The sequence below is a fragment of the Telmatherina bonti genome, assembly GCF_933228915.1.
Source record: "Telmatherina bonti genome assembly, chromosome: 19".
NCBI classification, from domain to species: domain Eukaryota; kingdom Metazoa; phylum Chordata; class Actinopteri; order Atheriniformes; family Telmatherinidae; genus Telmatherina; species Telmatherina bonti.
In genome coordinates this window covers 24,343,170-24,365,592 of record NC_136617.1, presented here as the reverse complement: position 1 = coordinate 24,365,592, position 22,423 = coordinate 24,343,170, and the positions used below count along the sequence as shown (strand labels likewise).

General features: G+C 40.5%; 2 protein-coding genes across 3 annotated transcripts; both read right to left on the bottom strand.

The window, feature by feature from the left end:
• Positions 1-788: 788 nt before the first annotated feature.
• On the bottom strand, positions 789-3,768 carry nup42 (nucleoporin 42). The gene is made up of 7 exons (XM_079258365.1): positions 3,555-3,768; positions 2,896-3,238; positions 2,719-2,807; positions 2,554-2,630; positions 2,337-2,423; positions 2,122-2,221; positions 789-1,665 (listed from the first exon to the last, which is right to left on the bottom strand). The coding sequence occupies exons 1-7, from the start codon at positions 3,700-3,702 to the stop codon at positions 1,133-1,135; spliced, it is 1,377 nt and encodes a 458-aa protein (XP_079114491.1). The 5' UTR covers positions 3,703-3,768; the 3' UTR covers positions 789-1,132.
• Positions 3,769-5,496: 1,728 nt separating this feature from the next.
• On the bottom strand, positions 5,497-15,240 carry LOC306769862 (gasdermin-E-like). Of its 2 annotated transcripts, XM_079258609.1 has the most exons (11): positions 15,180-15,240; positions 15,002-15,078; positions 12,802-13,034; positions 12,518-12,710; positions 11,756-11,933; positions 11,493-11,613; positions 10,331-10,465; positions 9,471-9,592; positions 9,125-9,302; positions 8,806-8,876; positions 5,497-7,000 (listed from the first exon to the last, which is right to left on the bottom strand). In XM_079258609.1, exons 3-11 carry the CDS (start codon positions 13,010-13,012, stop codon positions 6,770-6,772), a joined length of 1,440 nt encoding a protein of 479 aa, XP_079114735.1. In that variant the 5' UTR covers positions 13,013-13,034; positions 15,002-15,078; positions 15,180-15,240; the 3' UTR covers positions 5,497-6,769. The 2 variants fall into 2 exon arrangements, with proteins under 2 accessions (XP_079114735.1, XP_079114734.1); XM_079258608.1 differs by having other exon boundaries at positions 15,002-15,240.
• Between the last annotated feature and the right edge of the window lie 7,183 nt (positions 15,241-22,423).

Here is a 22,423-nt window from a genome sequence, read left to right as displayed (position 1 = left end):
TTCCTACAATCACAGAGTCCTGGTCAGCTGAAAATATGCTCAGATCAGCAGTGCAGAGGCTTCTATAGTAAAACTGCTTGTTGCTGGCCCTGCCACTGTACTACTCTTGTTATGGTCCCATGGTGCTCAGCACCTAATAAATGCATCCTGAACAGTTTACACACTCATTTGTTTTCTGTGCTAACATGATTTGCTGTCTTGAAGAGGATGCAGGCCTACAAGGTGGTGTTTACTCTTTTAACACTGTGCAACATTAGAAATGAGCAGCAGTTCAAGCTAAAGCAAAATTACACACCAGGTACTGCATTTGGAAGAGCTCCAAATAAATATAAAACATCTGACAGATGTTAAAGCTTTTAGAGCAGCGCCCTCTCCTGACTGAGGGATGAAACTACAGGAAGTCATGTTGACACATTTTGTAAATAAGAAAATATAATTTCTGATTTTTTATCATTTATCAATACAACACATTTTTACTGACCGCTTGTAAGTTGTGTGCTTAAAAACACTTTATAAGCATCATGGACGATGCTATGGGCATCATCCGTGATGTTCATAGCATCATGGACAATCCCACCCACCCTGCACACGGATTCTTCACACCTCTTCCATCAGGCAGAAGATTACAGCACATTCAAGCCTGGACTACCAGACTCTGAAACAGCTTTTATCCAGAGGCCATGAGACAGATAAACGCAGAAAAAGCACGTTAATATTGACTTCCTTTTTATTTTGCATGTGCTAAACACTTTTATATACAAGATTTATAAATTGAAGGGATGGGGGGGGATTTATTGTGTTTTAGTGTATATTGTAGAATTTTAGAATTTCTGCCGACATTTGGGACCCGAGACAGTGTTTCGGTCTTTGTATTTATAGGCTGGAATGACAAAACTTGAACTGAACTTTCATGTGCAAAATTAACTACATAGTACATTAGTATAACTGTATACAAAATAAACTTATGTTTAGCAAAAATGTGAAATAAAACCCAATGCAAGTCTTCCTTAACACTGCTGTGACATTTATGTGATCATTAATGTAAGAGGTTCGATCAACAGTTATGCTTTGCAGAAAAAAATCTTTATTTTCATCATATTCTTGAAAAAAAACTCAAACTTTTTCCAGAGTATCAAACCACCAGCATGTTGGCTGGGGGAGGCTTCAGAGGAATCTGGCCAAGTGTGAATCTTTTAGCCTTGAACTGATTGAGCTCTTCTTCAGTCAGTTTGTTTTCAGGTGTAAATAGGCTGTCTGAGTCCTCCCCGACAGACCCTGCTCCCAGCGCAGCGGCTCCCCCACCTGTCTGTCCAAAACCACTGCTGCCACCTGCCGTGGCAGGAGCTGCAGACCCAAATCCACTCCCTAATCCTCCTCCAGTATTTGCTGTAGAGGAGAAGCCGAACCCAGAGGCTGACCCAAACCCCGCAGAGGCTGACCCAAACCCCGCAGAGGCTGCTGGTTTGTCAGTGGTTGAGGAAGCAAAGGAGAAGGTCGAAGCTGAGGGTGTGGACAAGGACCCAAACCCTGAAGGAGGTTGTGCAGGACCTGCTAAGGTGCTCCCAAACCCTGTTGAGGATGGTACAGCAGCTGAGGGACCAAATCCAGTTTGTGAAGCATTGAAGCTGAAACTGCTGGCTTGGACAGCTGCTGGGGCACCAAAACCTGTGTGGTCAAAGAGACTTAGAATTAGCATGAAAGGAAAAAAAAGAAAACAGCGATTAGTCCAACCCTCTCACCCAGAATATGTTTTTAATATATGTATTTCTTCTTAGAGGTTTATCTGGAATGGTTGAATAACTTAGAGTTGCTATAGTGTACATTGTGCTCCAGCTAGAGTAAAAATTAATCAAAACATCTGGGGAAAAAAAATTCCCATTTATATGTGTCACTCTGAAGAATTTCCATGCTGATGACACGTTAGTATGAGGGCATGTGTCTGCCTGTGTGGTATAAACCATTCCTTTGATTAACGCATGTAAACAATATAGACCCGTAACTGGTCAATTTATGGTTAGTAATGTTGAAAACTAGTTAAAATGTGATGAATCCAACTTTGTGAGGTAGAAAAATTAGTTTCAAGAATTGTTATCCAATTGTTACATTAAAACAATACTTCACCTTTGCTCTCAAAACTGGATGTAGAGGATCCAAACGCAGTCGATGCGGAGCCAAAGCCACCAGCAGAGGTCTGTGGTCCTGTTCCATTTAACTCTGCAAGCTACAAACAAAAAAATCTTTAAAGACCAAAACTTGCTCACTCAATTAAACAATGGTAGGTTGTAAATTTTGTTTTGTTACATTGCCAACTTGTGCATATTATATATGTGTTTTACCAGTGCTGTGCGAGTGGATGAATTCATAATCTTCAGCTCCTGGACTCGGCTTTTCCACTGACTGAGCAACTGATTGACACCATTAAGCTTAACACAAAAAAAAAAAAAGGGCTGTATTAGATTCCCGTGCATGCCATCCTTCTCAGATATCAACCATCTTGTGTTTATTACTGATGTGAAGATAAAGAATACAATCTTTCAATGATACTTGACTCACATAGCTTTGCAGATCTCCTGATGCCCTTGTAGAGTAGTACTCCAGCCTGAGCTCTTCTGGAGAGAGATCAGTAAAACCTGCACAGAAGAAGAGAGGAATGTGTTTAAATCAAGTCACAGTTATAAGTAAGTCTGTTGTTATAATGAAAACAACGTTGATCCAGACCAGATATACACGTCTTGAAGCTTGAGTAACACGAGAAGCCCCACTGCCCTGAACTTTCCCAAGCATCCATGTCCATTTGAATGATCTCCCTGGTTAACAATGAGCCATATAAAAAATTTATATCTTAGTGTGAATAAGTTTATTTAAAAGCCACACCAAAAAGAGGACCAAACTCACAGTTTTTTATCATCATCATCTTCATCACCAGCTACTCTACCCCCTGCTGCTGTTCCTCCTCCTCCTCCTCCTCTGTCAAAGGTGTTGGTGGAAGCACTAAGTGCTGAATATCTGTTCTGAGTAGAAAAAGGGAATTCGGAGCTCTTTATGTTTTCTCTTCTCCCTCCTCCTCCTCCTCCTCCTCCTCCTCCACCTCCACCTCCACCTCCACCTCTGCCCCAGTCACCACCTCCTCCACCACCTCCACGACCCCAGTCATTGCCTCCCTGTGAGGAAAAGGAGGAAGGCTGGATGTAGCCTCCTTTTTGCTGAGAAGGATTCACCCAAACTCTGTTTCCAAAACCTGGAACAAACAAGCAAAAATCATATTAATCCCAGATGTCTTCAGTTCACTTGTACATGCACTTACAGCACAGTATCTCTGTTCATGTGAATGAAGAAGTAATAAAGTATCTTTGATTTGATGAGAAACCCTCTCTTCAGTTTTCCTCTTTAATTAGTCCGATATGTGTCAGCTTGTTCACATAATTATATAAACCAAAAGGATCACAAACAAAAGCCAACAACTAGTCAGTGAGTTGAAAACACAGCTAGAAATGACTCTGCTTAAAGTTTTAGGCTTCTGAGACTCATTTCGAGAGTTTTTAGGTTGTATTTACCTCCACCTCCTCTGGACTGCTGACCAGACGACCGGCTATAACTGTCGTTGTAGCCTCCTCCTCCTCTGCTTCCTCCTCTGGGGTGCTCATTCCAGCATTTATCCCCATATCGACAACGGCCCTGAAGGAAAAAGCTACAAACTGTCATTTCAAGTCGGTGTTTCAATGATTATAATGTGAATTCCCGTTGGAGCCCGACACTGCTGACGTTCAGCGGACCTCGCCGGTCGCATGAGAATGACGCCATTCATCACGCTCGTCCCACAGCGGCCCCTGGTGGACATTTTTATAGGCTGCCACATAGACGTCATATGGGCTGCCAAGCATAAACATCAGATGTCTACGGTGATAAAAGGCTGCTGCTGCTGCCATAGACTGTATAAAGATACATATACGGTCTATGGTTGTTGCTGCTGCTGACATGTTTTCATTATTTATCCAACTTTTCTAATAATTAGCACATTATTCTGACATTTTTTAATTTCTGTATTAGCTTGTTCATTGGTTGAGGTTATAAGGTGTGGAGTCAATAAGCATATATTTGAAACATTTAGGTTCAATATTTAGATATAATATTTGAGATAACATTCAAGATTTATATATATGATTCAGCATTTAGATATAATATTTAACTTTTAGCTATAATATTTGATATTTAGATACAATATTTAAGATAAAGTTTAAGATATAAGATTTTTAAAAAATAAAGATAATATTAAACAGTTAGGTATAACATTTAACATTTAGATATATATATTAAATGTTTAGATTCAATACATTTACTTGTAGATGTAATATTTACATTATATGTTATATTTGAAATCTATATGTGTATGTGAACGTGTGCATATATTAAAAAATGTAGAAAAATAGGCTAAATATGAAAAGACTGAGATAAATAACTTGGAACACATAAAAGACAACCACCTGTGTTCTTTTAAAAAAAAATGTTTAAAATAAAAAGCCATAAGAATGATAACACACTCCACATATACAGAACAACAAATTCTATGTTTATAAAACTGAAAATACTGAAATTTGAGGATTTGTTAAAATTCAAGATTCTTCACATTATGTATAAAGTTAGGAATTATCAGCTGCCTAACTGTGTCCAAAAGCTTTTCTAGATGAGAGAGTAATTTCAGTCTGAGAAGAACATACTTGTCTAAAAAAGACCACCCATGAGAACAAATGCTAAATTTCATTGTATTTCCATAAGAGGGATGCAACTCTGGAATAGCAGTATTGAAGATACAAGAACATGTCAATCAATACAAAAATTGAAATAAAGATAAACAATGATATAATTAAAAGATAAGAGGTCAATTGTGATATTTTTAAAGCAATGTATATCGTTTATTATAATATAATCTGGGGCAGATTGCACAAGATTTATCTTCCATCTGAGCTTTTTTGTTCATGTGAAACAATGCAAAGTCAAACTGAACATGAAATGAACAAATAACTAAATAAATAAAAATAAAGTTATTGTGTGTAGCACCTCTGTTTTATTGTCTGGTTATATTGTAATGGGACATAATGTACAATACTATTTAGAAATCCAATGTAAGATGTTATTTAAAAAATGGTTTTGGACCACATAAGAGTTGTCTTTATCCAGAATCATTTTCAAACTTCGAAAGCAGTTTTGTGTTTTGTAACAAATACCTATTTGGTTTTAATTTATTTAGTTTGAAAGAAAGAAAGAACATTTTTCAGCAAAAACTTTAATGCTCATGTTTTACAATTGGCACCACAGCCTATGCTTGGCACCCAATATCAAAAGAAATACTGTTTAGAAATGACAACCAATAAGCCTAGTCTTGGTTTCTACAAAGATTTACTTTGATTCTTGTTTTGCTCCCTTCCATGTAGATAACCCTGCTCTCCTGTGCTGCCTTGTTATGTGGCATTTCCTGCAGTTGCAATTGTACAAACACATTTAAAAAAATCCCAAAAGGCACATTTTGTGATGTGTGGTGGAAATGAAAGGGACCCCAAAGGACAGTTTTGGGTTTTTTGTTTTTTTTTTAATTAAAATACAAAAATACTAATATATCTTACAACAACATCATGCGTTTATTAAAAACAAGGGATTTGTTTATCTTTAGGAAATAAAGTTACTTTTAAATCAAAATGGAACACAGAATTATGAGGAATTAAATGTGCAATCTTTGACTTGGGCCTAAGAATATAGCAAAAAAAACAAAAGTTATGAATAATATTTTATATAATAAAAACATCAGTTATTTATTTTTTATTCTTGAAATTTCTTAATGATGCAGGGGACACACATTCTTTTAAGAATCACATCACCTGTTGAAATGTGTCTGAAGTAGTAATATTTCGATCAAGTTTAAACATTTTGATGAGTTTCAGGAGAGTAAAACAGCTAGGCATGAGAGAAGCATTTACCATTTGCCCAAGATAAAGCACTGTAACACTTTGCAACAGAAATAAACTGAACTGCATATAAAGAAAATATTGCAGAGAATTAATGAAATGTTTCTTTTTTAACAATAAATTAGACAGATTTGGCAGGGCCAACATCATAAAACATATAATCACGACATGAAACTTCACGCCTGTTATTTCAGAAATATACATGAGAATACATTTTTAAAAAAACCAGATTAAATAGTGAACATATTTTGTCCTGGCAAGAATAAACAGCTGAATTTACAGGTGCCCGAGTCTAATGTTGAAGCTCTACTATACTGGAACTCTTAGATGAAACCGTTCTCCATCACGTCTGTATTAAATAAATAGGTCATTTCCAGACCTCTGCAGAGCTGATTGATATGGGATGAGTGAACTTAGCCATTTGATTCAGGTGTGTTGGAGAATGGTGGAAGGATAGATCTTAAGGACAGGACTCGTGCACCTCTAGCTTCATGTGTGAATAAAAAAAGCTTCCCTGTTGGTTGACATCCATTTCTTTGCCTGAAAAAAATGTTTGTCCTCCAGAATGAGTAACTTTTACTTCTAGACATCTCATGTGTTTTGTTTTTTTATATATATATTTTTTTAATAAAAGCATGTATTTGTTAAATATGTGTAAAATATGTATAAAATATATTATATATATCTATATATAGATAGGTATGTATATGGATATACATACAAAATAGCAACAGAAATAAGCTTATTCTCAATGACAACTTACAAGAAAGAAAGAAATAGGAAACTTATAATCCATGCCGACACTATGACCTCTACAGTCCAGTGCATAGCAAGGATAGCCCATGTATGGTCAGAGTGAGGACCAGTGGGAGAGCTCCTGCATCATTCCCAGTCTCCATCCACAGCTGCTCAGCCTCCCTTCTCAGTGTCACACTGATGGAGCCAAGCAGCTGCTCTGCCTGCTGGAAGCTCTGGTTGTCCTGCAGCAAGATGGGAAGAGAGTGGATGGAGAGAGGCTTGCTGCTCTCCTTCAACCTCTTCATCTGGTGAAATAGAAACACATAGTAAGGTTCAAAATTGTTTACACCAGACAAATTAAAAGTTTAAGTTATTTTTTAATAAAGTAGCATTTATCTGATTGAAAATGACACGGACATCTCCCAAAAGGTAACTAAGACCATCCTCAATGGTATGAAAATGGCATATTGAAAATCCTTCATACCATTCTTAATAAAATTAATTTAAAAAAAAAAAAAAAAAGCCTCTTTTGACCATAGCAGCAATTAAATGCTTCCTATAATTGCTGACAAGCATGTTTATTTTTTATTATTTATCCTTTGCAATGAGCGCCAGGCTTTGGAGATGGGAAGGCCTCCTTGCCCTTACTCTTATCTGTAGTTCCCTCTACCACATCTCGCCTTTGATATATATTATCCAGCAACTTTTAGATGCAAGCCTTCTCCAACACACCTGAATCAAATCATTACCAGGCCTCTCCAGAGCCCTTATCACACGCAGGATATGGAATTCAGTTATTTGATTCAGTTGTGCTGAAGAAGGGATGCATCTAAAAGTTGCAGGATAAGAGATCTTGAGGACATGACTTGAACACCCCAGCTCTACAGATTCTCTCTTCCAGGGTTACTCTTTCTGGTCCTATATGAGAGCTGCAATGTAGCAAGATGCTACAAGCAGCTCAGAGAGGGAAAAACGGGGCAAGTAAAAGTAAATAAAAATAGTTGAAAATGGATCCTAAAGTGCACAGTGAAGAGAAGAGAAAACTGGGGTGATGTGTTCATATTTGCATGTGCAAGTTAGACATGTAGCTGCGTTCTGTACAAGCTGCACTTGAGATATAGAGGTCTGACAGACCCCAAAATAAAGTGCATTGCAGTGATCCAGCCAGGTGGTTGCAAAGGCATGGATTACTGTTTCAAAGTACTGTTGTGCTAGAAAGTGCTTAATTTTAGGCAGCTGTTTCAAGTGAAAGAAAAACATCCACAAAGAATTAAGTCCCACCACCATGCTCGACCATGGGGATGGTGTTTTGGGGGTTGAATATTTCTCCTGTTTTTATGCCAAATGAAGGCTGCATTGTTGTGTCAGATGATTCTATTTTTGTTTCATCTGACCACAAAACTTTTTCCAGATGACATTTTGCAAAGGCCAAACGGGAACTTGTGCGGCTTTCTTGGAAAGGCTGCACCCTCCTCGTTCTGCGTCCATGGGATCTGGCAGTATGCACTAGCTGTCCCAAGATGCCGCCAGCAGCATGACCCAGATTCCTCACAGTGGCCTTGGTAGTGATCCTTGGATTCTTTTTCATCTCTCACACTATCAGCCTTGCCAGTGCAGGTGCACCTTTGGATTTCCTACCACATCTCCTGAGATTTTCCACACTGTGGAACAGCTTGTAGTTTTTAATAATACTTTGTCCTGTGGTCACTGGAACCTAACGATATTTAGATATGGCATTATAGCCCTTTCCTGATTTGTGAGCAGCCACAATGCAGCGCTACAAGTTTTCATTGAGCTTTTTTTTTAGCTAAATAACCAACTGCAGAGTTGCTGCTTTTCACCTGCTGAGTTGATGTAAACAACAGTTTCCATTTGATCATGGTAATTACAATGATTTTGAACAGCATAGAGTGTCTGGAATGGTAGAAGCTTGAGTTTTTCCACAGATTGTGACAATTTACAAAGAGTATGAAAACTTTGGGAAAATCCAGCATAGAAATAGTTTATTTTTTCACAGAAGTCTATAACACATTGCAGCAGAAAACTAAAATCACTTTTATAGTAGCTTGTAATAATAATAATAATTTTAAAACAAAACAATTTAACCAACCAGTTTGTCCATGGCATCCAGAAAATCTGGTTGACTCTCAGTCAGATAAATCAGTGTTTCGTCTGGCAACTCTGCACATGCAACATAAGAAGAGAAAAAAAATCCCCAACAAATTATTATAATTATAATTATTATCATCATTATTATTATTATCATCATCATTATTATGATTATGATTATTATTATTATAATTATTATTATAATTATTATTATTATTATTATTATTATTATTAATAATAATAATAATAATAATAATAATAATAATAATAATAATAATAATAATAATTAAAAAAAAATGTTGTGTCTAGTTTCCTCTTACCTTCCATGGCACTGACTAACAGGTAGGCTGCATTCAGGCATTCAGGAACGCCTTTCTGACTCTTTTCTGTGACACCATCTGACTCTTGCAGATCGACGATGACAGCATTTCTCAGACTCTCTGGCAGCTCTTCAGTGAAAGCTGTATCGACTGTTTCCTGAACGCACAACATCTCCATCTGTTTAGAGAGGCAAGCATGAGCAAGAAATGAAAAGGAAGGAAACAGAAGGTTTATACGCAAATGTTTTTACCTAGTGTGATGATTTGAGAGGACATGCAATGTGCTGATCTAAATTTAAATCTAAAATATTATATCCTAAGACTGCCTTCTACTGGAGTCCCTCACCATACACTGCAGATAAGTCAGGGCAGGTCTGTCCCTTAGTGTCTCTTGGAGCTTCTTGATTAAGGAGTAGCGAACAGACGGAGGGAGCTCAGCCAGAGGAGAAAGCTCTACCTCCTGTGATCCTAAAAGACAGCAGAACAAGATTCATGCATTTAATTAAACTGAACATTATCCTTTTATATAGAAATGGCTTTTATCTCCGTTCTTACTTTTTAAAGGACCCATATTTTACATTTTTTTCAATAATTTCCTATGTGTGTCAGAAATCCAACAACATTGTTTTTAAAGTGTATGACCTCAAATTTAGCATTGGTCCTTAATTTCAGCCATTCTAACAGTTTTTCTAGTGAGCTCTAGTGAGAACGAGTTTTTCTGCGTGTGAATCTTTAAAATTTGATTATGACCAGTCTCTAGCCACACCCACTCCAGGTCAATGGCAGAATCCATGATCAGGGGAGTGGCTATTTTCCTTTGTCAGATTACAAGGGGACAGATCTCAAACTCACTCATTTGAGCATACATTCACTAAAAAGTGGAGCTAGCAATTAAAAGCGGAGCCATTTTCTCATTTTCGTACCTCATACACAGGCTGTGGGGTCAAAAATGACTGTTAGAAAGGGAATTTTGCACAATATGGGATCTCCCAGCTTGTGCAACAGCAGTTCATTCATATAAAAAATACTGCATTGATACATCATAGACTCCACAGTGATGTACTGATGTGTGTTTCAAAAGAAAGGGAACCTTCTTCAGTTCCACCATTTCATTACAGAGTTATGACACTGAACACCTGCAAGTTCTTTCCCTCTGAACAAATGACAAACAGGGCAAATACATGAATAGACCATTATGGAGTTCACCCTCAGATGCTTTTTCTTGAATTGTGTGTCCGTTGATCTTTCCATCCACTGTGGTGAAGGGATACTCAGGTAAACTGCATGCTGAGGCAGAGTCCTCCTCAAAGCCTCCAATAGTGCCAGGCTGGAGGCATATATCTAAAAATACACACATCGTCATACATCAGCACAAAGAGAAGCAAACAATAAAATCCCTCCTGAATGACAACAGCGTGTAAAACGTGAAAAAAGATTAATTAAATGCTTACTAAGTCTGTATGTCAGCCTAGTCGTCAGCAGAACTTCTCTATTTGGTGCATGGGTGACAACCTTTCATTGTGAATTTATATGCAGTGGCAAAGCATTTTTTCTTTTATTATTTGGTTTCACAAATAAAATTAAACTGGGAAAAGCTGTAGTAGCCTCTCCACTCTGTCTGACAAACACACACACACACACACACACACACACACACACACACACACACACACACACACACACACACAGTGAATAGAAAAGCACCTCTGACCGATAGTGACTAAAGTTTTAGCACATCATTCTTTCAAAAATTCTTTATCTTGTCATTCTATTTGTTTCTGTCATTACTTTCTATTCCTATTATATTATTGCTGTTGGATGTTTTATCATTGCTAATGAGGAATCTTTTGCTCCTTTTTGAAAATGATCAAGTTCAAAGAAAAAATGAACAAAAACTAACATACAAAAAAAAAAAAAAAAGCAGAACATATCCGTTGATCTAATTTCTACACATCTCTGATCGTTTTCAGGGACACTGACTGAGGTGCGGACTGAGGCCTATCACAGCTGCTTGTGGGCGCGAGACTTGTAAACCCCGGACAGATAACCAGTCCATCCCAGGGCCAGGCAGAATATTTGTTATGGAAAACCTTCTAAATGAGGAGAAGGCCTGATGAGGCATAATAATGAGATAAAATACAAATAATACTGAATAAACATCCATCCTCGCAGCTGGCTAATAGCTGAAACACAAAAAAAAGCAGAAGCACACAATGATATCTAAGACAAGATGTTACAACACAGCTGTGCTTGCACACAGGCCACAAGGAGGCAAAACATATTAGAGAAGTTTTTTTTTTTTTAGTTTCACTTTCTTATCCAGACATTTGTTTTTTAACCGCAGACTATTTATAATACAAACACTCACCGTAGTGTCCATCTTTCTTTATCTCCAGCTCCAGTATGCTGTATGCAATGACTGTACCAGAGGGGATCTCCAAGGAAACATCACTGTTCATCTCAATGGTGTTGGCTTCCTTCACACAAACCTGAAAATAAACCCATGAACATCCAAAAACATCTCAATGCTGTTTATATATTTTGTACATCTAGGTGAGATATTTTAAATTCCACAAGCATAAGTAAATGAAAATATTATGATCACAGTAAGATTTTATTTTAATGTCACACCTTCACAGAGCTCCCCAGCAGGCCCAGCAGCCCAAGTGCCCCCTGAAAGGTGCACTGCTGCTGTTTTGTCAGAGTGACGGTGCAGGAGCTGGCGGTGAGGATCCTCTCCTTCACCACTGCTAGCACTTCAGCTCGCTTTTCCAGCTGCTTCACCAGCACATGCTGCATGTCCACCAACCTGATGCCAAGAAAAAGATGCTCAAATCTTCTCTCTCTGATTTTCACCAAACAGCTGAGTGAAACATTACACCACTATTGTTGCTGTTTTTACTAGGGGTGTGACGATATACTTTTGTCCCGATTCGCTTCCTATTTTTTTGGGTGCCGATTCGATTTAAATTGGGATTCTCACAATTCTCCGATATTGCTGATTTTTTTTTTGTAGATTAAAAACAAAAAAAAAAAATGTAGAAAACTTTTCTTTTTTGCTCATTTTTCTTCATTAAAATAAGGAAAAAAAACAACGCAGTAGTCAGACCATCATTCTGCTGCAAGAATGCCCAAGAAGACAAGTAAAAAGATCAATAAAAAACAATAAAAAATTACAAAAATTTTATAGTGCATTCATTTTATTTATTTGAAACAAATTTTATTTTTTTGACAAAAAAAAAAAAATCGATTTTAAAATTGTGAAGAAAAAAATCCCAATTTCCAATTTTTCGATTTGATTTTCCAACCCTTAGTTTTTACACAGTAGTGTACGCTTTCCTCCATCGCTTTGTGCTGATTGTACAAACTTCATAAAGGAAGGTTATTAATCACCGGTTGTAGGAGTCTCTCAACAGCTTCTTCACGTCCAGTTCCTCTTTCTTCAGCTGGCCAAAACTTGACTGGAGCTTTGATGCGCCTCGTCCCTCCAGTGCAATGCTTACACGGGCAGCTTCTGTGTCCAGGATCCCAGAGTGATCATCGCCATATATCCCTTTATAGGTGAGGAATTCTGTCTCAGACACTCCTGAGAAAACAAACACAATGAATGGCAGCATGTCCGAAGTGTATGATAGATGAATCAGTACATCAAACCTGCAATGTGAACTCCTACATACCAGGATTGAGCACACTGTCACCCAGCAACAAGTCGCTGAGAGTGAAATCTGTAGGGTGGTATTTAGGCCTCTGCCAGGCCCAGATGCGGTTGCGCTTGACAACAAGAGCCATGGGAGCAAGTTTCTGGGAGTCATTTACTCGAGACACGTGGATGAGGCTTCCATCGGGATCAACCTGACGAACAAACTTGGCAGTGGCCTTGGAAAACATGACCGCAGCACTCGATGAATATCTGAAAAAGAAAAGGGTGATTTCCACATGGTACTCTCCCCAGCTTTCCCCTCTTGATAAAGTTCATGTAAGACTGAGAAACCCTACCAGTGTTGTTTGGTGTCAAATTGCATGTAGTGCCTCACTATGACAGTAGAAGCAGGCAGTACATGTGTCTGTGGTGGCACTACTTACTACTTCCATGGGTTTATATTTCATACAATGAATATTCTCATGAATTTGCCAGTAAAAGGGATTTTTTTTTGGCAAAAAAAGGGGACAGAACAGCAGAAAGTTGCAGCTGAGTGTGAACAGATATCAAGCAGAGAAAGAGAGGAAAAGAGGGCAGAGCTAATACACCAAAAATATGTTTTCTGAATAAAACCGAGAAACCTGCCTCCTTCATACACGAGGAAGACAAACCCCATGACTTCATACAGTTTCACTGTGTTGAGTCATTTAAGATAAATTATTTAAGAGTTACCGTGATGTCTTTCCAGACCTTGCCCTAACCCTAAACTTGAATTCCAAAGGCTCAAATGTAAGCTTTCTAAATGTTTAATGTTTCCTTTGTTTAGAGTGATCTGAACCAAGGAAACACAGAGGAAGCGGGATACATGGAACACCATAAAACACACCAGGATGTTTTGAATATGGTAGCCTAAAAAGTTGTATACTCTGCAATGTGTACATTAGGTTTGCAATGTGAGGCATGAGGCATATGTTTAGGTTTGTTTGTGTTAAAGAAAAAGCAAATTCCTAACAATATCAGTTAAAAGCTCGCAAACTGTATTCAACAAAAAAATGTATGGAAGCTTAGAGATATCACCCAATTTAAAAAAGAAAAAAGGGGGACCTCATGACTTTAATAACGTGATAAGTTTTACTGGAACAACATGAAACAGTGGCATCCTGTATGCTGTTGTGAGAAATACTGGTAGAAAATATATTTCATGGTAATTATTCTCGTCATGCAGAAACATTTCAGTTCTTTTAGTCAAGGATTAAGGGTTGTACTTTAATTTATTCTTTACACAGAGGAATGGGGGACAGATATGTACAACATGCGTCACCTGCCTGCCATGACATGGTGCGCGCGTGTGTGTTCTTTTGCTTTAGGCTAGATGTACCAGTGGCGGAGAATATGGCCCTGCTGTCTTCTGAAAACTATAATTAAAAGGATAAAGGCTAAATGCACCGCTGGGACTGAGTGAATTAAGTTGCCAACATAAAGAAAAAACAGACGATGTCCTGTTTATCATCACAGGGTCTTCCAGGCTTCACCCTCTCAGATATAACTTAATCCCTTTTGGTTAAAAAGCAAAAAAGAAAAGAAAAGGCGTTTGTCTGATTTACTGCTTAGACAGTAAAGACAAAAACAGTTTAAAAACCACGTTTTCTCTTTAAAACTTGTCACATTAACGTAATAACTTTCCCGTTTTAATGCGCCTCACATAAACTATCACGTTTTGACGTAACACGCTTCACGTTTTTACAGTAAAACTATTTCTTTATAACGTAACCATGTCCTATAATTTTTTAAAAATGAGTGACAGCTTCGCTTCCGTAAAAAATTAGTTACTTTTCTCATGGAGAGGACAAAAAGTCACATCATTTTGTGCGCTTCGTTTTCATTACGCAATCACTTAAAGTTTTCTCTTCCCCTCCATTAAGCAGTGCAGTCGCCTCCACAGTGTTCCGCTGATGCATACTTGCAAATAAGCCAGTGCGTGTGTCTATTTTGGCATTACCCGATTTTCTCGATCCAGTTACTGGAAGCAGAGCCTGCCTGCACATAGTGAGGCCAGCTGCGCATTAGCTATCAAGACCCATGACTTGGATAATGAAGTTAAACCAAAGAAGGAAAACATTCTCACTCCCAACATCCAACCACACATCGAGTGCGCAAATTAGCCGGAATAAAACTCGAGTAAGACCAGAAACACGTTGATTTCGCTGTTAGATACGCAACAAATAACGGTAACTCACCTAGTATGACCTTGTAAATCGTTTCCAAGTTGGATTTGCTTCCCATACGAGCAGATCTCGCACGCGCCCTGCTGTCACTGCAAGAAGTTAGCAAAGATGTCCTGCGTAAAAGTGAAAAACAAAGTAATCCAAACGTGGACAAATGTGAATTTCTGAATGAAAAAGTGAAAGTTCGCACACAAAAACCTCTCGTTCAGTACAGTAGATGGACGGCTCGTGCATCTGATCAGACTTGTGGCTGAATGGTCGCACAAGGACCGACTGTAGCCTGAGCACGCCTACTCCTTTCCCTCTGGAGTTCATTATGATCATATGAATACACTGGTATTTCTCTCTTTCTCTCTCTCTCTCTTTCTCTCTTCCTTTCTCTGTACGTATCGGAACATAAACAGACTTGCCTTTTTAATGTTTTCTTTAATGACAGAATATGATTATTTATAGGCTACACTCATTGATCAATTTATGTTAAAGAAGGTCAAATTAAAGTAATTTCTGTCACACAAGCAACATCACATCCAAAAAGAGCAAAGCTGGTTCTGTTTGATTATTCTTCCCCCTTTTTATAAACACTAAAATGATAAATGACACATCTGTGATATAAATAAAATAATTTCAAGTACACAATGGAGACAAATCAGTGTGCCCATTCCCTGAGTTTGACTCATGCCAGATTTCTGTTGCTTTATTTCAGAGGTAAAAACTTCAACTGGGAATTTCTTAGGATGAATGGCATTTTATCAAACTTGGGATTACACCACCCTCTCAGTATAATGGTATCTGCAGATCAAAATGTGATGTAGATTTAAAGAAAAATTAGACATGACATAGAGTTACAAGAATAAGTGAGACAGTAAGAGTGGGTGGGTATTGGTGTGACAGGTTTGTCAGTCATGATAAGTATAGCAGCTAAAAGCTGTCAGGGAGTTGTCATGCAGATGCAGAGATAATCCTTCTTCGCTCCTCTGAATCACATGTTAACAATTATGGCTGCGGCTTCCGTAACAGGCTGCCAGAAACTCACTGACCACAGTAGAATAAATAAACTTCTTTAAAAGTTATTTTACAATTTTAGTAAGTTGTTAGCAAAGTTAAGTTATAAAAACCCCACCCATGAAAAATTTTCAATAAAAAAGTTGGGGTTTTTTTTGTTTGTTTGTTTTTTTATTTGAGGTCTTTATTTGCCGCTTTCACAAAAAAATGGAAACACAAATCACAATTCTTCTGATGTCATTGTATAAAATCCTTTTCGTAATTACATGTCTTCAGTGTAACACAAGGAATATGGAGGAAAAACCTATCCCTTTATTTCTACAGTTCCTCCTTAAATCACAAATGATCTTCATGTTCATCCAACCATCAAGCAAATTGGAAACAAAATTGACATATTTCCATGACTTTGTTTTAAGCAAATAAACTGTTTTATACACCAGAATGTGGTGGTAAAGGCTTCATTACACAGAGCCACAAAGTAATGAATGATGCCAGAGTCACCATGTCTTCACTGTAAGTTCTAACTTCACAATTTGTTTGCTTTTTTCCATCCTTCTCATGTGGATTTATTAGGCATTAGGGAACATAACAATTTTCAACCCAGAAAATCATTTTAGAGTGCTAGCTAACTGAATTTGGAAAAAGAAGAGAAAGAGAAGAAAAGAAAAAGAAGAAAAAAGAATAGAAGAAAGAATGTTATGTTGCATATTGCTTTAGCCAGCTAGTCTGTTTATGGAATGGAAGTATTTGGGAGAGGAGTTAATCAAAAGATTACATAACTCCATTTGCTTTACAATTTCAGGAAGAGATGTCTGCATATTTTTGCATGCCAAGTGTCAACCAAAGATAAAATTATACCTGAAAATTTAACCTCATAATCCGTAAAAATTCAGGCCACAGGTCCAAGGCAGGGAAGCAGTTATCCATCCATCCATCTTCTGCCGCTTATCCGGGGTCGGGTCGCGGGGGCAGCAGCCTAAGCAGGGAAGCCCAGACTTCCCTCTCCCCAGCCACATTTGCCAACTCTGCGGGGGGGATCCCGAGGCGTTCCCAGGCCAGCCGAGAGATGTAATCCCTCCAGCGTGTCCTGGGTCTTCCCCGGGGTCTCCTCCCCGAGGGACGTGTCTGGAACACCTCACCAGGGAGGCGTCAAGGAGGCATCCTGACCAGATGCCCGAGCCACCTCAACTGGTTCCTCTCGATGCGAAGGAGCAGCGGGTCTACTCTGAGCCCCTCCCGGATGACCGAGCTCCTCACCCTATCTCTAAGGGAGAGCCCGGCCACCCTGCGGAGGAAACCCATTTCAGCCGCCTGTATACGAGATCTCGTTCTTTCGGTCACGACCCACAGCTCATGACCATAGGTGAGGGTAGGAACGTAGATCGACTGGTAAATCGAGAGCTTCACCTTCTGGCTCAGCTCCTTCTTCACCACGACAGACCGGCGCAGAGTCCACATTACTGCAGACGCCGCACCGATCCGTCTGTCGATCTCGCGCTCCATCCTTCCCTCACTCGTGAACAAGACCCCGAGATATTTAAACTCCTCCACTTGAGGCAGGACCTCACTCCTGACCCGGAGAGGGCAATCCACCCTATTCCGGCTGAGGACCATGGTCTCAGATTTTGAGGTGCTGATTCTCATCCCAGCCGCTTCACACTCGGCCGCGAATCGCTCAAGCGAGAACTGGAGATCACGACCAGATGAAGCCAACAGGACCACGTCATCCGCAAAAAGCAGGGGCCCAATCCTGAGGCCACCAAGTCGGATCCCCTCAACCCTTCGGCTGCGCCTAGAAATTCTGTCCATATAAGTTATGAACAGAATCGGTGATAAAGGGCAGCCTTGGCAGAGTCCAACCCTCACCGGAAACGGATCCGACTTACTACCGGCAATGCGGACCAAGCTCTGACACCTGTCGTACAGAGACCGGACAGCTCGTACAAGGGGGTCCGGTACCCCATACTCCCGGAGTACCCCCCACAGGAGCCCCCGGGGGACACGGTCGAATGCCTTCTCCAGGTCCACAAAGCACATGTAGACTGGTTGGGCAAACTCCCATGCCCCCTCCAGGACCCCAGAGAGGGTATAGAGCTGGTCCACTGTTCCGCGACCAGGACGAAAACCACACTGCTCCTCCTCAATCCGGGATTCGACTATCCGGCGGACCCTCCTCTCCAGGACCCCTGAATAGACCTTACCAGGGAGGCTGAGGAGTGTGATTCCCCTGTAATTGGAACACACCCTCCGGTCCCCCTTCTTAAAAAGGGGGACCACCACCCCAGTCTGCCAATCCAGCGGTACTGCCCCCGATGTCCACGCGATGCTGCAGAGGCGTGTCAGCCAGGACAGGCCCACAGCATCCAGAGCCTTAAGGAACTCTGGGCGGATCTCATCCACCCCCGGGGCCTTGCCACCAAGGAGTTTTTTGACCACCTCAGCGACTTCAGCCCCAGAGATAGGAGAGTCCACCCCTGAGTCCACCAGCTCTGCTCCCTCATGGGAAGACGTGTTGGTAGGATTGAGGAGGTCTTCGAAGTATTCCCTCCACCGACCCACAACGTCCCGAGTTGAGGTCAGCAGCTCCCCACCTCCACTGTACACAGTATTGATGGAGCACTGCTTCCCCCTCCTGAGCCGCCGGATGGTGGACCAGAATCTCCTCGAAGCCGTCCGGAAGTCTTTCTCCATGGCCTCGCCGAACTCCTCCCATGCCCGAATTTTTGCCTCGGCAACAGCCGAAGCCGCATGCCGCTTAGCCCGCCGGTACCCATCAGCTGCCTCCAGAGTCCCACAGGCCAAGAAGGCTCGATAGGACTCCTTCTTCAGCTTGACGGCATCCCTCACTGCTGGTGTCCACCAACGAGTCCTGGGATTACCGCCACGACAGGCACCAACGACCTTGTAGCCACAGCTCCGGCCGGCCGCCTCAGCAATAGAGGCACGGAACACAGCCCATTCGGACTCAATGTCCCCCGCCTCACTCGGGACATGGTTGAAGCTCTGCTGAAGGTGGGAGTTGAAGCTCGCTCTGACAGGGGACTTAGCCAGACGTTCCCAGCAGACCCTCACAACACGTTTGGGCCTGCCAGCTCTGACCGGCTTCCTCCCCCACCATCTGAGCCAACTCACCACCAGGTGGTGATCAGTTGACAGCTCCGCCCCCCTCTTCATCCGAGTGTCCAAGGCATGTGGCCGCAGGTCCGACGATACGACTACAAAGTCGATGATTGAACTGCGGCCCAGGGAATCCTGATGCCAGGTGTACATATGGACACTCTTATGCTGGAACATGGTGTTCGTTATAGACAATCCATGACGAGCACAGAAGTCCAATAACAAAACACCATTTGGGTTCAGAGGGGGGGGACCATGCCTCCCAATCACTCCCCTCCAGGTCTCACTGTCATTGCCCACGTGAGCATTGAAGTCCCCCAGCAGAACAATGGAGTCCCCAGAAGGAGCACTCTCCAGCACTCCCTCCAAGGACTCCAGAAAGGGTGGGTACTCTGAACTGCTGTTCGGTGCATAAGCACAGACAACAGTCAGGACCCGTCCCCCCACCCGGAGGCGGAGGGAAACTACCCTTTCATCCACCGGGGTAAACCCCAACGTGCAGGCACCAAGCTGGGGGCTGATGAGAATGCCCACACCTGCTCGGCGCCTCTCGCCATGAGCAACTCCAGAGTGGAAGAAGGTCCAGCCCCTCTCGAGGTTACTGGTTCCAGAGCCCAAGCCATGCGTCGAGGTGAGTCCAACTATATCTAGTCGGAACCGCTCAACCTCGCGCACAAGCTCAGGCTTCTTCCCCACCAGAGAGGTGACGTTCCACGTCCCTAGAGCCAGCTTCTGCAGCCGGGGATCGGACCGCCAGGGTCCCCGCCCCTTGCTGCCGCCCAGCTCACATTGCACCCGACCCCTACGGCTCCTCCCGCAGATGGTGAGCCCACGGGAGGTGGGAAGCAGTTAGCTATTGTTATTAGGTTGTCAAGTTTGTGGACTCAAACGTGAGTGTCTGCTGGCGTCTGCCTTTATGAAAGTCACTCGATCAACTTTCATAAGTTGATCGAGTCCCTGTCTTCTTTATGACAGTAAAAGAAGAATGACACAGTTGGCTACTGTAAGACACAAAACCCAGTGTAAGTTCTTAATAGCTCACCTCTGACAGCCTCTAGATGCCGTCCCTTTAACTTACCTGGTTCCAGTTGACTCAAATAAACAGCTACTATCCCAACGTACTAATAAAGAAATGTATTTTATACATTCAGTTCACAAGTGTCACACTCTTCCCAAATAGATATATATAAAAATACAGCAACTTACTCTGAATGAAAAATAAATTAAGTTTAAGGTTTCTTATCACTGGTTTACAACTCAGTCTGTGGCTACACAAACACTTCATCCCTCTTATATTTAAGGTTTGTAAAATGGAAAAGGTCAGTCTTTGTAACCTGAGCAGGGAAATGAGGCAAAATACAATAACCTCCTTTTGGAATTACTGCGTGTTTGTTTGATTGAAACTGACGCTTTAGAAACTTTTTTCTTGCTCTCACATTTTTCTTAACAGAAACACAACCGCTCTAGAATAACAAAAAGGCCCAGGTTGACTGTAACATTATTATAAAGTTAAATTACTTAATACCAATATAAAGTAATCATACTACAAAGTATGATTACTTAATGGTGGTATTGAAGCATGCAAGGTTTTTTGTCCAAAGAAGAAAGAAAGAAAAAAAAAAAAGGAAGCACACACAGAACAAGCTTTCCAGGAATGACTTGGATTCTAATGGTAACCATAGCAACGGCCAAAACTCTGAGGTAGTTTAGTCAGCTTTAATCGATTCACACAGGCATTCGATTGCAGGCAAGTTCATTCTTTGAGAAAACATTTGCTGTAAGATGAAAAGTCCATTGTGAAAGCAAAGAACCAAAACTTTTTCCCATGGCAAGTTACACTGACAACTATCACCATGCAAACCCAGAACTGATGTTCAATATGACCGTTACCTTTCCTATATCAGTGATGCTTCTCAGACAAAGGCAAGTCTTACCAAATGTGAATTTGATGAAGCAGAAAAGGAAAAAAAAATCCTGTGGTTTAAAATAATGCTGCTCTCATTCCTGTATGGATCACAAGCCATCACTTTCTTAGTCTTTAGATTTAAAAAAAAAAAAATCATTTTAGATAATAAAAAAGTCATGACATACACATCTTCATTGAATGTCTGGCTGTATATTTTGTCAAATCAACATTACATCTTGGTAAAGGTGGCTGAATAGATTGTTTCCCTGCCCAGACTGAATCTCAGGAGTTAATCCCCACTCCCAACATGCTCCACTACCCACTGTAGAACACTGTAGGACTATGTGAACGGGTGACATATCAGGTCCTACTCACAGAGTCCAGTTATGGTTTTACAAAAAGCAAATCTGTTGGTATTTCACTTTCCACACATTTCCCAGTTTAGCCTTAGTTTGCTTACTTTAGCTGTATACTTCATCAGCAAACATGTCATGACACAAATATCCACTGGTTAGTAGTAACAAACGACACATTATCAGTGTGGTGGAGGTGTGGAGACTAAATGAAGAAGGGGATGGGCTGGATGAAGGACAAATGGTTTTAATTTCAACAGATGGATCACAGGAATGATGACCTGAAGGACTACAGGAACAATGTTGTTCCTGACTAGACTGATGACAAGGAGGACAACTAATGAACTGGCAAAATGAACTAAAACCAAGTGGTCTATACACAGAGAACACCAACATGACACAGGAGGAATGAATGAGCTTGAAACCAGGTGAATTAATGAACAGGATATGGGGAAAACTAAACAGAATGCACAAGGAAGGAAAACTACAAAAGAAATCAGGATAGACAGATATTATCCATTTTAGTTGAAAATCATTTGAAATATTTATAATTTATGCTTTGAAAGGAATGCATTTCTCTATACTGTTGCATCAAGAGAAGATAGGACATGTTAGTTCACCGACATTTTACTGTATTATGGTCCTTATGTCACTGGGAATGTGTATTCGAGCTCAGTCACACAGAGCTGATTTAAATGGCTGTTGTCATCCCACAGCCCAGCTGTTTCCATTTGTCCCAGATGTAATGCTACATTTTGATTTTTGATAACATTTATAGGCACGTCTGCAATTTCCTAATTCTTTATCACATTCAAGGTGATGAAGAATTTTCAAATCATCTCAAATAATATTTAGGTTTGTTGGGTTAGGATTAAAGGAACAATTTGCAATTATGTTAAGTATAAGTTTGGGGTAGGTTTACAGTTTTGAGTGTGCAATTTCATGAACAGTGTAATAAATCTAGAAATCTGAAGATAAATTCATCTCTAAAGGTGCTTTAAATACAAGTTTGCCATTTTGACTTCAACCAAGTTCTTTTCTTCCTCTCTACGCATT

Coding starts and splice junctions, on each gene's coding strand:
- nup42 (XM_079258365.1), bottom strand. CDS start 3,702: ATGACAGTTTGTAGCTTTTTCCTTCAGGGCCGTTGTCGATATGGGGAT. Junction 2,222..2,336: donor CATCCACTCGCACAGCACTG/GTAAAACACATA, acceptor TTTTGTTTGTAG/CTTGCAGAGTTAAATGGAAC. Junction 1,666..2,121: donor ATCCAGTTTTGAGAGCAAAG/GTGAAGTATTGT, acceptor TTGACCACACAG/GTTTTGGTGCCCCAGCAGCT.
- LOC306769862 (XM_079258608.1), bottom strand. CDS start 13,012: ATGTTTTCCAAGGCCACTGCCAAGTTTGTTCGTCAGGTTGATCCCGAT. Junction 10,466..11,492: donor AAAGAAAGATGGACACTACG/GTGAGTGTTTGT, acceptor GTGTATTTTTAG/ATATATGCCTCCAGCCTGGC. Junction 9,593..10,330: donor TCAAGAAAAAGCATCTGAGG/GTGAACTCCATA, acceptor GCTGTCTTTTAG/GATCACAGGAGGTAGAGCTT.